General features: G+C 32.8%; 1 protein-coding gene and 1 long non-coding RNA gene across 7 annotated transcripts in view; one reads left to right on the top strand and one right to left on the bottom strand.

The window, feature by feature from the left end:
• Positions 1–16528, bottom strand: part of FMN2 (formin 2) — a 426622-nt gene that overhangs the window by 319222 nt on the left and 90872 nt on the right. For all 4 annotated transcript variants that reach the window (XM_031966950.1, XM_031966953.1, XM_031966951.1 and 1 more), the window contains one exon: positions 14364–14419. In XM_031966950.1, the coding sequence (XP_031822810.1) occupies positions 14364–14419 (56 nt within the window). The remainder of the gene's footprint in view (positions 1–14363; positions 14420–16528) is intronic.
• The window catches only part of LOC116423367, a 158728-nt gene that overhangs the window by 98995 nt on the left and 43205 nt on the right, over positions 1–16528 (top strand). For all 3 annotated transcript variants that reach the window (XR_004233957.1, XR_004233956.1, XR_004233958.1), the window contains exon 2: positions 11843–11975. This is a non-coding gene — a long non-coding RNA (uncharacterized LOC116423367). The remainder of the gene's footprint in view (positions 1–11842; positions 11976–16528) is intronic.

Genomic DNA, 16528 nt, shown 5'->3' with positions numbered 1-16528 from the left:
TATAACAGAAAAATACTAGGGCCTTTTCTAGTATGATCAAGTCTGCTGTTAATAATATTTTATACATTTCTATTAGCTATAGCAAAAAAGATGATTGAAAAATTTAGTGAATATACATTTTTAAAGAAGAAACAAATTTATTACTTTTGGCAAATGCTATAATACTTATTTAGAGAACTCAGAGATTCAACTAAAAATAAATTGGAACAATATATTCAATGGCCTAGGAGGATAAACTCACAAAATCATCAGTCTCTTTATATTACCAACAAAGTCCAGGGGATAATGAAATTCCATGAAAAGAAATGTATGAAATGCCACCTACCAAAGACACACTGAAAACTTATTGAAAACTCTTTATGGATATGTAAAATTACTCTCTTAATCATAATAATATACTTTCCTTCTGCCTCTTTTCTGAGAGCCTGCACTTTGCCTTCATCATGATCTCTAATTATTCAAGCCCTCCATGGTTCTTCCAGTTCATCAATCTACTCTCATCATAATTTTAATCATAATCCCAGTCATTTTAATAATATATACTTTCTTGTAATCTTGAAAATCACTCTCTACAACAACATTCTGATGCTCCCTACCCTGCCAAGTATCGCCACTTCCCACCTTTTCTTTTCCTATTTTAAAAATGTTGAGCAGAGAAGGAAATAATTCCTTGCTCTAAGGGATCATTAGAAGGTCATGACATCCAACCTCAATTGGGTCCTAACTGTGATACCTTTTTTGTTTTTTTAATCGATCACCAAGACTCCTTTCATGTTCCTAAATCTCTACCTTTCATTCTCATCAGACAATCTCAATCCTTTTAAGAAGAGTATCTAGGCTCTTTTTCCAGTGGCAGTGACCAGAAATTAAATTTTCATTCATTCAATAAGTAGTGACCATGTAATAAACAGAAGAAAGTCCCTGAGAGCCATCTTCCCTTTCACAGACTCCAGGAGCCCCTAAGAAACACACTTGGGATTATGTTCTTGATTCTTTTGTCTTTTTCAGTTATCCTTGTAGGGAGTATAGTTCCCCCACCCAGAAGCTCAAGTCTTGGGGCGGGGGGGGGGGGGGGGCGGCATTGGAATCCAGAATTCAAAGCCAGATTTTATAGTAAGCTTAGCAAGGAAGCCCTGAGAAGTCAGGATTCTGGAATAAAACTTTAGAGTTGCTTTGGACTAGGAACTTTGTGGGCCTAATGAGATGTAGGGGCAGAATTAAGCAAAGAACTTAACCCCCTTCCTCTCCCTAGAGGAAAAATGTGGGCTAGTGGGGAAGGACCAGGGGTTTGGGTTATGTCCTCAGCGAGGGAGAATATTTGTGTGTTTCTTCTTGCAACTTTATGTTATTTCTAGCCTTATCTCTCCTTACTCCCCTTCACTTATACTAATTTATATTCCAAACAAATCAAACTATTATTACCTATTTTCATCTGTCTCTTCTCATCTTATTCACTCATTCCATCCTGCCCTCTTCATATTTTCATTGCAGTTTATTTGTACCTCTGTCCTTATCTGTCTACTGTCATAATTACTTTGAAGTACATTTTGTTCCACTATTATATTATAAACTCTTTGAGAACCCACCTCTAAATTCTTCTATAACCTTACTACTTTGCATATAGATGATAAATGTTTTGAATTATCAAGAAAAATCTTAAAAGATGAAATTTTTTAAGAAAAAAACTAAATATAATAGCACTTCAATAGTCCTTTACAATGAGGCATTTGTCTCTAATTTATTGGAGTAAGGACTCTTTATTAAGACCAGTTATATTTGAATTTGAGCTACTAACTTGGCCACTTACTTTTTTGTTCCCTCAAACTTTACTTGAAATTCTCCTATACTTAGATTATCATCTTAATTACAAAATCTTATTTTATAGCAAGATTTAGAACTTTTCTTTTAATTTCTATAATTTGAAATGCCATGAGAATGTATATTCAAATGCAACTTATAATAAACACCATCGATAATTTTAATCTTTATTTTCCTTGTTGCCTTTTCCTTATTCTTCTCAGATTTCAAATACTATTGTGAGTATAATTAGAGGAAAAGAACAGTATAGTTGAGTAATATGTGGCATTGCAACAGCAAGCATTTAACAAATGTTCATTGATTAATTAATATGAAATAAATATGAAAATATTTTACTAAGATATTAAAGATAATTAGTACAAACCATCCTCCCCCAAGACTCTGACACTTTTCTGTAAGTATATAGAAAGTCCAGGGTAGGATGGAGTCAAGATGGAGGAGTGATTGCAAATAAGACCAAGCTCATTTTCTATAAACTTCTCCTAACAGATCTATAAAAATATATGGTACAAAATGTTGATGGGAAAATATAAACAAACAACCCCCCCCACAATTAGTACTTTGACCAGCCCATCTAAGTAGAAGGAATCAGCTCTAAGTTCCTAGCCTCTCCCTGAGATCTTGGATAAGACAATATTCATTATTCCCAAAAAAGCAATAGCAAGACCAGTCCAGACCTTGCTTCCAGAAATGCTTGCAGAGCCCTGCCCTAACATTAAGCACTTGGAATAATGAACAAAAACACAGGTTGTATGAAAACACTGAAAAAGTAACTCTTGGATATGCCAAATAAGGGGGTAGATAATCTTTGAATCAAATACAGTCACTTCATCTGCCCAAACATTGAAGAGAAAAAGGAGTAAGAAATGAAGAATGTTCCAAGATAGCTGAAGCTTTTCAATACCTTACAGGCCTTTCAATCAGACAGGCAAGATCCATCTTTTTTTTTTTTTTTTTTTTTTTTTGCATATTACAATGAACTAAACCTGCTGCTGATTCGTAAAATCCTAGACTAGAGACTTTCCTCATATTCTTTGCCTGTAAGAGCTGGCTGTTTTTCAGCCTAAACTCAAGATCTTTTTGTCATCGATACAATACAATGATCATCTCATTGCTGATCATGCTACAGAATGAGGTTTGGCTTGGCCCCTCCCAGGGAATGAAGGTTTTCAATAAACTCTTTGATTGCTTTATACAATGGAGAAGTCAGTTCAGGAAGTACATACCTAATATATAATCCAGAATGCATTCATTAATTGTACTCTCAATTAAGTTACTAAAGCATCTTAATATCTAGAGCATCTTATTAGTTACTTTAAAGGAGGTGCAATGATTTTTGGATTGGCTCATTTGATCCTTATTTTTGCATATGCATGAAACAACTCTAAGGTCAATTAATCAAACTTCCTCAATCCAAGCCTTAACATTTTTTGCCCCCTTACCCTCAGACATGTGTACCTGGGATCAATTTCTAACCTACTACTTTATGACCTTGAAAAAGTCCCTAACTAGTTTCTTCATCCATAAATTTAAGAGGCTGGTGAACTCTAAATTCCCTTCTAACAAAATCTGATATCCCATGATTCAGGAACTGATAGATTTAATTGAGCCTATTTTAGAGACAGAACTTTGTGTTTTTTGGTATAACACAGTATTCCTTGGTATAATTTTCATTGACCTAATCACTCACACACACACACACACACACACACACAAAGATCACATAAATTGGTGTTAAATGAATTGTAAAACTGACTACTATGCAGTCTCTTCAAAGGTAAGAATTAGTCTCTTGAGGAAATAAAAAAATGGAGCAACAGACATATGGAAGAATGATGATAGACTTTGCTTCAAGGTGACCTTTGAAAGCTAGTTCTGGAACTCCAAAATTAGAAGAACTCGATTCTTGGGAAGTAAGTAAAAGAAACAGTAAGCCTGAGAAAGGAAAGCTGTTAGGAAGCCATAAGGAGCAGGTTAGACAAAAGTCAATCACAACAAAAAAAGAGATTGGGAGCAGGGGAGTATACTAGGATTGATCAGGGACAGAAATTGTATTGCTGAAAACATTCTCTTACAAACTAAAGTGAAAGTAATCCAGTGCCTCCTTTATTCCCTAGAGTTCCTTCTTGAAGACTTGACACTTCCCCCACCCTCCCCACCTCCCCAGAATATTGGAAGGAGGAAAGGCAAAGGCATCTGTTTACCTTACTTTGTTTTAAGTGTTTACTTTGCCTTTATAAACAGTGGTAACCACCAGCTATTACCAGTTGTACTTATAGGGACTACAATTGAAAGGCAGCAACTGAGAAGAGCACCATCTCCAGCAAAGAGATAGAGATATACTAAGGTATTTTCTCAGCTAGTCTCTGGCTGAGGGTTTGATGTTAACAAAAAAGATAAAGAGAATAACAGATCCTTTGATCTGAGTAGATGCTCTCCAGAGTGGAGAAGAAGCCAGGAAATTCATCTGGGCTACAAGCCAGTAGTAGAATAAGAAGAAAATAGGAGTAGCTGAAGAACGCATCACAACAACATCCCCCTCAACACAATTATATTGGGGGCTTCAAGACAATGAAAATACAATCCTTATGCCTAAAAAGCTTAATTATTTAATTGCTTAAACAAAAATGAATCAATTGCTGGATGAGCTGGGCATGTCAGTTCATTGAACTTCAGTGTTTTCATCTGCAATCATGGGAAAGAAAATAGTTGGACTAAGTGGTTTCTAAGAGCTCTATCATTCTATTATGCAAATCATAATTGTTGTTGCTGTTCCATCCTTTCTGTTATGCCCGACTCAGTTATCTTGGCAAAGATACTGGTGTGGTTTGTCATTTTCTTCTCCATCTCATTATACAAATGAGGAAACTGAGGCAAAAAAGATTGGGTGACTTGCCCAGAGTCACACACTTAATAAAGTGTGTAAAACCAGATTTCAACTCATAAAAATTAATCTTCCTGACTCCAGGCTCAGCACCCTATCCATTGTGCCACCTGGATGTCACAAAGCAAGATGTTAACAAATAAAAATTAATGGAATACAAAATGTAGATTTAAGTACTGGTCCAAATTAAGTCTTATACCTCTTTAGTCAACAAGCATATATTTAGTATATTAGGTAGACACTGTACCAAATACTGAAGATCCAAAAAAAAAAAAAGAAAGAAAGAGAGAAAGAAAGAGAGAGAGAAAGAGAGAGAGAAAGAGAAAAAGAAAAAGGAAGTAAGGGAAAAGAAAAGAAAAAGATTTCTCTGCTCTAAAGGGGCTCACATGCCAATGGTGTGGTTAATGTAGATTACATTTAAATAATTATATGCATCAAAATATATACAGAGTAGGTAGTAGGTATTCTCAGAGAAATGGTATGCTGGGGAGGGAGAAAAGACAGTGAAGAGAGATGCAGAAATAATAATATCCAGAGAGTGATTTGAGCAAAATTGGAAGTCTAGGAACATTAAGAGATAAAATAATGAGAATATTCCATCCATACACATTGTGCTGAGTCCAGTACAAAGGTACTGAATCCAAAAGGATGTGTTACATTGAAGGGAAAAAAAATCTGACATCAGAGTTTAAAAAGTGAGAAGAAGAAAAATGAAGGAACTTAGTATAGGCTGATTGTTCAAGGAATTCAATTAAGGCAAAGGAGAAATATGAAAGTAGCTAGTGATGATAGGCAAAGCAATGTCTGTGGGTCCTTGAAAGTTCTTGTAAGCTCAGTACAAACCATCATAGGCCCTATAAAACTGGAAATGCTTTGGTTGTCTCTAATTATAACCTCAGAAAAGGAATGGTAAAGTTCAATGAAGCTTATCATTAGAAGACTGAGCTTTATGTGATGATTTCCCAGCCATACCAACTCATGATGATCACCTCCTGATGCTAGCAGAGGATGACAATGGGAAGCAGTAGAACACATCTGTGAAATACTGAACGAAGTAAAAAACTGTTGGAGCAATTCACTAAAGTTGTATTGAGAGAGCTAAGTCTCTGTGATCAATAAAACCTTTCCAGAAAGTGAATTTTGACACAATTTTCAAAGAATGTGATGATTAATCATATGAAGTAAATGATGAGGCAAGAGCCTAATTACAAACTTTTTTTTTATTTCCACTTCACTTCTTGATAATAATTATCTTGCTTCTATTTTTCTAGATCTTAGTGAGGCTGAATTAGGGGGGAAAGTTGCATCTAGACTATGCCACAAATTTAAAAAAAAAAGGATGTTTAATTTTATCTTTCTTTTAAAAAAGATGCTAATACCTCCTCAGTGAGTATTTACATATTTATTAATAACACTATAGATGGACAGTGCCACTATACAAATTTAACAAGAGAAAATAAGAAAGTGAAAAGTTTAGTACATGTGAAAACCAGTCAAAGGAACTGAGTGCCTCTGTGTCTGACATTTATTACTTGTATGAATTTTGTAGATAACTTTACCTTCTTTATTCTCCCCACTTGTTAAATGAGTTGGGTTAGGTGGTCTCTGTACTAGACTGTCTATCTTTAGATCTATGTTCCTATAACTAATTTGTTTAAACTTGATAAGATGGTGGTCTTGATTAAAAAAATAACTTAAAATCTTTAAAATTTTAACCTAATAACCAACTCCACAGTCTAAGAAATAAAAGTAAGAGTAAAATCACTTTTGAAAGTTGGTGTTTTTTGTCTGCAAATCCTGAGTCATCCTTTAAATAATATTCCAATATCCAAATACCAGGACAGAACTGAAGACTATTATAAGATTCAAGAGAAATGAAAGTTCAACACAAATTTAATTTTTTATCAGATTTTCTTTAAAATAGACATAACTTCATGAATCTCTTTAGAAATGTATTCAAGTCATAGCTTTTGTCCTTTCTTGCCACATAAGTTGCATCTTTCTTTGCTTTAGGCAACAGACTCACTGGCAATAACGTTGAGAGACACTTCCCAGCTAAGGAAATACTTTATGAATCATGTGTTTTTCTACGCATACTGAACTCTCAGAATTATTAACTACAGCAAGATAGTAAAAGTCAAAACTCATTCAATAAATTCCAGGACATTCAGATTGAGAGAACAGGTGCTTGAAAATTCACAGCTGAAGAAAAACTTACTGGATGCTTTCCAATACTGCTTCAGGGCTAATACAAAGAAGAGTAGGCATTCTCTTATTAGGACTGAAGCTCTTACCCAGTAACTAGACCGGCCTTTTATTTCTCTTTCATACTCAGTAAAGCTTGGACCATGTAAGTTTTGAGTTCCTTTCCAACTCGTAAGAGTAATAATCACCATGACAGCAGATTCTTTAAAAAACTAAATCTAGAATGCAAGTTTTACAGTCAATTGAGATACGTAACTGCCATCTAGTGACAAGAAAGAGGAAGGCATTATACTATATATTATATTATAAAAGGAAGGAAATTTATTTTGCTTTGCTTTATTTGAAAGTTTTGTTTGCAATGATAGTAGTAATGAATTATAACAAGCACATATAAATGTGGGGTATAAGTTTCTTAATAGGAGTTATAGGATATTTACATGCTTTTCTTTTTTTATTATAGTTTTTTTATTGACAGAACATATGCATGAGTAATTTTTCAACATTGACCCTTGCAAACACTTTTGTTCCAATTTTTCCCTTCCCTCCCTCCACCTCCTCCCCTAGATGGCAGGCAATCTCATACGTGTTAAACATGTTAAAGTGATATTTACATGCTATTCAAAAGATTTTTATTTTACTTCTCCTATCAAATGACAAAACTAATGAATAAAAACTATAAAAAATGAATCTTTGAAAGAAAATTCTAAAGATATGACTTCTGCCCAAAAGGAAGGGCCAGCAGCATGATCTTTATTGTGAAACTATATTCTCTGAGCACTGCTGTTAGACCAAAGGCTCTTAATTTGGACTCTAGTAAGACAGGATCTTTTCTTAAAAAAAAAAAAAAAAAAAAAAAACTCCCCAGAAAAATGTGCTTGTATTCGTATATTAAATGAAGTTTTTCTATTTTTCACTTTATTTTCTAAGCAGGTCATTTTGCATTTGAATATATAATCAGAAATACTTCTAACAGTCAGTTCTGAACTACAGAATCATTTTGTTTTGCTTGACTTTTACCATGTTTTGCTTGACAACTCTTGGTTGTTCATTATCACCAAAGATAAGAAAGGGGGAAAAAAAGTAAAGTTAAAATTAATCCAGTCTATATTTATTCTTTAAGGTTCATCAACACCCATTAATCTATCTATAAACATTTATGATCTATGCCTCCCACATGTTGAAATTAGATAAAGAAAAGTGAAACAAACATCAGTGTTCTTACACATGGTTAGAGGTGACAGCATGTAAATATAGGTACAATCAAAAAGGATGAAGAGGCAAGGAACACAAGCAGGTGGGAACTTGTATATAGGTTTCAGGTAGAAGATCTGAATGTTGAAGGAAACAAGGATTCTAAGAAATAGTGGCAAGAGGGAAATACATTCTAGTCATCTAAAATTTCTTCAGTGTCTAAAATTTCTTTTGTCAGGTTTCTCCTAATATTTGTAATGTATTCTTTTTATTCATTTGAGATGTACAATTAATTCTTTTCTTTCACAAACATCAATATTATACATATTAAAACAATCTATGATTTGATACTCACTTGGTATAGAGGATCATTAATTTAAAACTAAGGGGATCTTTAGGTATTATCTAATTTCACTCAGATATTTTTACAGATCAGAAATCTGAGGCCAAGGGAGATAAAGTAATTTGTCTAAGATCATATGGATAGTTACTGTCAGGCAGAATTTGAAACCAAATCTTATGACTCCAATTCACCAGGTTGTCACCCTTCTGCTGAGGTAAGAGTAAAACAGAAAATCACATCAAAGATTTCTCTCCCCTATAAAACCAAGATATGACACAGTTCTTCCTGTTATTTAATAATTTAGTTTGTTATATAGGTCTAGGCCATCTAATGTCACTAAATAGCTGTGAAAAATCACTGGTACAAAATATTAGAGTACATCTCTTAGGAAGAATGATATAGTTAATAACCAGAGAAGCTAACTTTGGGGAATCAAGCACAAAGGGAGATCATTACTAATTATCTAATTTAAATCTTAGACAATTGGCTGAAAGTAGAATTTTAAAAAATGATAATTTTGTAATTATGTTCTCATGACAGTATTTTATTCAGGTATATACATACTGACAGGAGACATAGCTCATTTGGGGATAGGTAGAGCCTGATGGCTCCACAAAGTAATGCTGGGGGATTAAATAGGGAGGAGGAGGGAAAGATATCCAGACTCTGAAGATGATTTGTTAACACTATTTTATGTGATTTGTTGATGTTTGTTATGATTTATAGTTTCCTCCAGGTTGTTCTTGACCCATTTTCCCATAGTTCTTCACTGTTTAAGAATATTTAGATAATTATTATGTTATACCTTTATCTTAATAATATCTCTATCTAGTTTACCATATTTTCCTCACCTTCAAAAACTGAAAGGTTTATTGCTGTAATCAAAATTTTGAGCTTTATTTTTTTAGCAACATTTATCTTAGTTTCTCAAATTTAATCATGGTTTCTCTAAAAATTTTAAGCTGTGATAATTATGCAAGTATTTAGGAAACCAGAGAATTCAACTTGCTTAGGGTTGTAGTCTTATTGTTCCTCCAGGTGGCACTCAGTCTCAATTGTTTTTAGATGACAGGTATTGTTTCCTTAGAATCATAAAACATTATACCTTAGAGGAACCACAGATGTCCTCTAAGCCAATTACTTTATCTTATTTTTAAATAAATGAATTGAAGGTAAGTCACTTTCTTTTTAAGGTCATGGGCCTAATTAGTGACAGAAAAAAGATAATAAGCTCAATACCCAAATCCTGTTCCCTTTTCATTACATCATTGTAGCAGCTCTCCAAATGTGACCCAGGAATCTCAAGACCCATTTGGGGAGATTCATAGGGTCAAGATTATTTTCACAAAAATACTAAGACAGTTTAATTTTTAATATGATAAATACTGGTAAAAACATATAGTTCCCCCCCCAATGATGTTCTCTTGAGAATCCTCAATTTTTGACATTATAAAGAACTCATTAACCAAAATTTTTGAGAACTACCATTCACTACAGTTTGGCAGAACACTCTATTTTTTTTTTTTTGCTTATGACTCCAAACAATCTATATATTCAACAAAGACCTATCACCTTAAATTCCAACCTGGCTATAATCAAATCTGACTTTGTATTTAAGAGTATCTAACTGCTTTATATATAAATATCACTTCAAAAATATTGATTGATGTCTTTTTTGGTATCTTTATGTAATAATCATATTAATTTCCAGTTAGATATAACATGATTGTTTTTAATATGTGAGGAGGAGGTACTTTCTTTGACAATTATTCAATAGGAACTATAAAACAACATGATAAATCATATTTATATAGAGCTTTAAGAGCTACAAACTGTTTTCAGCACAACTCAATGAGATAGGGATTGAAAATTCTGCTTTCTCAATTTAATAAAGAACCTGAGCACTCAAACAAAGTTAAGTGCCATGTCCAGAGTCACTCAGCTAGGAAGCATTACAGCCTGGACTTAAACCAGGATCTTCTTATTCAGCCATCTACTGCCTGATCCAGTGTTTTGGAAAATCATAAACCAAGGAGTTTTTGTTTGTTGATTCATTTTTTAATCAAAAATCTGTCCTTGATTTAACAAAGCAGATTAAAAAAAATTCTTGTGTTTTAAAAGTGGAAAAAAAATATTGCTTCCCACTCAACGTGGTTTTTCTTTTCTTAGGGAAATGACAAGTAGGTAGGCAGAAAAGAAAGAAGGGCATGAATGAATAGCCTAAGACACAAGAAAAGTTCAAAAAGATGTAGGGAAGATATTGAAGTGACCATCAACACTGAATCCAATAAAGTATGATATCCAAATGACAAGCACTCCCATCCTATCCTTTATTTTACCCAAACTGAAAAATATCTAAAGCAGAACACCTTTCTTTTCTCCCCAAATATGTTCTTCCTTTTGACTTTCCTGTTTCTATTAATGGTACAACCAGTCTCCCAGTTATCATGCATCAATCCTTGATACTATCTTCAGCACAACCTATAGTCAAATAAGGGGCCAACTTTTATGATTTCTACTTCTCTAGTATCTCCAATATTCAGCCCTTCTTTCAATATTTATTGCTGCCACTAGAACATCACTGTCTCTTCCCTTAACTATAATAAATAGACTTCCTCTCAGTAACTACTGTTCAGGTTTATCCATCCTTTTTCAATTTGTCTTTTACAGTATGTTATATAATGGTATGTACACATACATATATATATATATATATACACACCATATATATCATATCTTTTTACAGTATGTATACACACACACACACACTATATATACTATATATCTCTCCAATGTCTCCAAATTTACTATCAAATGATGCCCAGAACTCCTTGCTATAGCATTTAAGGACATAATTTGATACAAATTTACTCTTGCAGTCTTATATCTCAGACTACTTTCTTTAATACATATCTGAATTCTCAAGTCTCTATTGAAATGATATTTTTTCCATGAAGCCTACTTTGATTCATTCTAATGTGAAATTATTTTTCCTTCCATAGAACTTGGAAGATATTTTGTATCACTAATATATTTTTGTCACACATTATTCAATAATTTCACTAATGTCCAACTTTTCATGACCACATTTGGGGTTTTCTTAGCAAAGATACTGGAATGTTTACTATTTCAATCTCCAGCTCATTATACAGATGAGGAACTGACACAAAAAGGATAAAGTGACTTGTCCAGAATCATGTAGCTAGTAAGTGTGTGAGACCAGATTTGAACTTGGGAAAATGAGTGTTTCGACTTTAGGTCAGGCACTCTATCACTGTGCCACCTAGCTGCCTTATCACACATTCTTCACTATAAGATTGATAGTTACTTAAGCTGAGAAACTGAAGCCTTGTTTAAAATATATGTGCCTCTCATAACTTAGCATACTATTTTTCAAACAGGTGAAACAATACTTCTTTGCTAAAGGAATTTTGAATGAATATGCATGGGTACTATATACACTGAATACTTTTACTGTCTTTTATGATGGAAGATAATGGAGAAGGTGCATCATCAATGAAAGATATTACTCTGGTAAGTACATTAATATAAATATAAAGCAACAGGTCACAATTTGCTATAAACTTTAAAATGTTTACAGCCTTAGTGAAATGTTTCAACAAAGATGAATTATAAAATGACAGCAAAACACAGGAATAGTGTATTGGTTATGTCACTGCATAATAATTCCAAGAAATTAAAAGTGAATATTGATGAGAACTAAAGGCAACCCTGAAACAACACTCCAAAATTCAGGAAGTTGGAAGGCCTACAGGAAATTAAGTTTAATGCAATCTAAAAATCTCAGTTTGGAACTCTCTGTCCTGGAGCCAATTTTCTTTGTGAAGCAGACAAACTCAGGAATTTATCATGTCTAGTAAGGGAAATAGCTCTCCAAGGATTTATTAGATTTATGTAAACTTCTTTGTCCATGAAAGGGAATGTAAGAGAATCTTCATTCTTAATATGAAGGGGGAAAAGGCCAAATGTTTATTTTTTGAAATGACAAGACAAAGAACATTGTTAAAGTTCAGTGTTATAAGAAATACCCAGATAACCTTAGTTTCTAGGATTTAACCAGCAAGAGATCTTTGTTTTGAACACACAGAAATGTGAAAGAATTTTACAAGTTTAAAAAATAACAAAATTTAATCCCCACAATTTTTTATCCCTGTCATAATTACAACAGCAATACATCATCTTCCACTAAGTTTCTATTCTAACGTTTTGCTGTGGAAGGGACAAACCTAGTAAGTCCTATATTAAACTGGAAAGTCTTGGAACAATGTTATTAAATTATTAATAACAACAGCAATGGGGAATTGCATCATGCTTTAAAGATTTGCAAGTGCTTTAATCTATATTAGTGATTCCCAAAGTTTTTCTTCCACAAACCTCTTTCAACAATATAAAAAGTGCTATGAATTTCTATAGTAATTTAATATTGTCGTTTAGTTCTTTTTCAATTGCATCTGATTCCTTATGACACCTTTTTGTAGTTTTCTTGGCAAAGATACTGGAGTAGTTTGCCATTTCCTTCTCCAGCTCATTTTACAGATGAAGAACTAAGGCAAATAAGGTTAATTGACATGCCTAGGGTCACACAGTATATGAAGCTAGATTTAAAACTGAGTCCTTCCAACTCCAAGACCAGTACTTTATCCACTGTGTCACCTAGCTGTCCATAATTTATTATACTATTCAATATATTATTTATAAGTATTTACTGCTCTAGGTATTTGTTAAAGAAGACGAAAACACAACCCATTGATCTATACAATATAATTTGTTTGGAGGCTCAGTGATGTGAACTGTATATATACTGCTTGAGGCACAGAGATGCTGAAAAAATGATGGAAAACCATAAAGAAATAAACATATTTAGTCATAGTAAGTAATGAAAAGCACTAAAGGTAGGAAGCAGGGTGATGATCTGTATTGATGGAAAGGGGAGCTTCTGCTGGTGGAATCACTAGTCTTCAAATTTTCAAGTGCAGATTTAACTGTACTTGTCAATAGTTAAGTGTGTCCAATTAAATTTGGTCTTCATATAAAATAAAATTTCTAATCCATGGCTTTTCTTCTAATTACTACTTCAAAAAACTCTCACTTCCCCTCTTTTTTTTTTTTTTTGTAAATTGCTCATACTATTGAATATTCAGAGACTTTTAAAATGTAGGACCAGAGAGAATAATGTAAGAGATTTGGAGGAGGGAAAGCAATGATTCCCATAGGATTAGAAGTAGCTGATAAAATTATAAAATCTAAAAAGCAATAAATACATTGGCTAGAAAAGCTGGCTCATTTCATTTAGCTTACAAGTCAAGTTTAGGAGCTCTTTGGGGGAATGATTTGTACACAAATCAGAGTAGGTTCTTAATTCTCCATTGCTCTCCATAAATGATGTAATGGTTAGAGAAAAAGGCCTAGACTCAGGATGATGAGTTCAAATATAACCTTCAGACATTTATTATATGTGTGGGCAAGTTACCTAACTGCTGTCACCTTCAGTTTCATTAGCTATAAAATGGGGATAATAACACCTTCCTCAAGAGTTATGAGGATCAAACAAGATAATTTTTATAAAGTGTATAGTAGTTGACAAATAAAAGGCACTACATATTTTTTTTTCCTTTCCCTGCCATCTTCTTCATATACCACTGATTATTCATGCTTATTCATACATTGCTGTGGAGACTCATGTTTCCCTCAGTAGGCATTGATTTAGCATGGGAGTTCTTTACCAATGATATTTTTGCCCACCAATTTTATTTCAAGTTTCAGTTTTTTTATACATTTATAAAAACCAACCCTTTGTAGTTAATGATTTTGAAAGAGAAACACACACTCACACACACACACACACAATAATTGCCTGTAGTTTACTCACATTTGTTTTAAATCCTGAAAGAAAAGTCTTACCTGTTGAAGAGCATCTGAACACTTTTTCTGTGTTTCCAAAATGACAGCTTGAAACTCTAGATTAGAAAGGGTAAGAAAAGATTAAGTCTTGAAGAAATAATTCATTTTGTTTCCTATTTCTTATTCACAAGGTAAAAGAATAAAAACTTACTTATGACATTGTGTCATGTGTGACACAGGTAATGAACACAATCATTTAAATAGATTTTATTAATGTATTTTGTTTTTATATTACTTATTTCTCTCTTGAATCCCTCCCTGCTTTGAGATCCATATCGTTATGAAAAATGATTTTTAAAAACTGGAAAGAAAAAAAATCAGCAAAACCAATCACTGCAGAAAAAAACTTCAAAACTAAAATGCAATATTTCAAACCAATGGACACAATCTCTACAAAGGAGTTGGGTATATTTGTGTCTTATTATATCTTGTTTTTGAGATCAAATTTGATTATTTTAATTTTGTAACATTCAAATTCAACTTTGTTGTTTGTTTTACATGCATATTGATTGTTATAGTCCTTTTCATTGTTTCTTTGCCTTGCTTACTTCATTTTGCATCAGTTCATAAGCTATGCCTCTCTGTATTGTTTTGTTGAATGGTGGAATCACTAGTCTTCAAATATTCAAGTGCAGATTTAACTGTACTTGTCAATAGTTAAGTGTGTCCAATTAAATTTGGTCTTCATATAAAATAAAACCATGGCTTTTCTTCTAATTACTACTTCAAAAAACCCTCACTTCCCCTCAATTTTTTTTTTTTTTTTTGTAAATTGCTCATACTATTGAATATGCAAAGACGCTTAAAATGTAGGACCAGAGACAATAATGTAAGAGATTTGGAGGAGGGAAATAAACATTCCATTACATTCATTAACCACAAATAGTTTAGTCATTCCCCAATTGATAGGTATCTACTTTATTTCTCATTCTTTGGTGAAAAATACAAAACACAATCATAAAAATGTTGCTGTATATGCAACCTTCCTTTTAGTAATTAACTGGGGTGTGCTCTAGTAGTGAAATTTCTGTTTCAAAGGGTAAAACATTTTAGATATTTCATCTGCCTAATTTATAAACTGTTTTGCAGAATGGTTATACTAAAGCATAGCTCCATCAATAAGGCATTAGTATATCTATCTTTTCTTAACCCCTCTAATATTAACTATTCCCATCTTTTTGTCATCATTGTTTTGCTAGATTTGAAATATAAACTCAGAATTATTTTAGTTTGCTTTTAGTAGTGTATGTATACACACACATATATAAGCAGTTCACAAATTTTGTAATTTTTGTGATTTATAAACACATATATGTATATGTGTATACGTACATGTTTTAATTTATAATTCTTTTGAAAACCAAATGTACTGAAACTATGTTAAGAGCATCTTAATCATAACGTTTGAATATATAGATTTTTTATAGTATATGAAAAAATGATCTTTGCTATGTAACACAGGTATCACATTAGCCATAAATTTTAGTACAAATTATAAAGAATTAGATGCCTTTCCTTACATGTTACACAAGAATATACAAATCAACTTATTCTCATACTTCATCACAGACTTAGAAAAATTCCATTTATCTGAATAATATCCTAAAGAATATTCTCATAATGTCATCAAAGTAAATGGTCCTGTACTATCACCACTTAAAAACATATCAAAAAGTAGGTTATGGGCTGATTAATTTTTTGGCCACAACTCTCAAAGATCATTTCCCAAGTTTGAGGGTTTATGACTTACTTCAGGAACTACCCAAATAAACAGAATCAAAGATCTCTGAAACACTGATATCTATTTTAAACAAATTATCTCTTTTTCAGGGTGAATCTCTGAATTTGACTAAGAGGGTCAGGGGTTCTTAAAACTGTTCATTTCTTTGGGACCTATTCATTTAGGCTTCATGGGAGTTAGAGAATAGTAGATCATGTAATACAGCTCCCTCATTTGAAAAATAAATCTGAGAATCCACAAGAAGAACTTACCCAAGTTTGCAAAACTAGTTGCATATTAAAACTAAAACCTAGATCTTCACTTTATTCTGTATATCTCTTGTTTCTATATAGTTGCTTACATGTTATCTCCTCTGTTACATGATAGGCTTTTTGAAAGAAGACACTTATTTTTCTTCATATTCCAAGCACTTAGTAGACAATTA

The sequence above is a fragment of the Sarcophilus harrisii genome, chromosome 4 (assembly GCF_902635505.1).
Source record: "Sarcophilus harrisii chromosome 4, mSarHar1.11, whole genome shotgun sequence".
Lineage (NCBI taxonomy): Eukaryota > Metazoa > Chordata > Mammalia > Dasyuromorphia > Dasyuridae > Sarcophilus > Sarcophilus harrisii.
The sequence above is the reverse complement of the archived record's forward strand: the minus strand, read 5'-3'. Positions and strand labels throughout refer to the sequence as shown.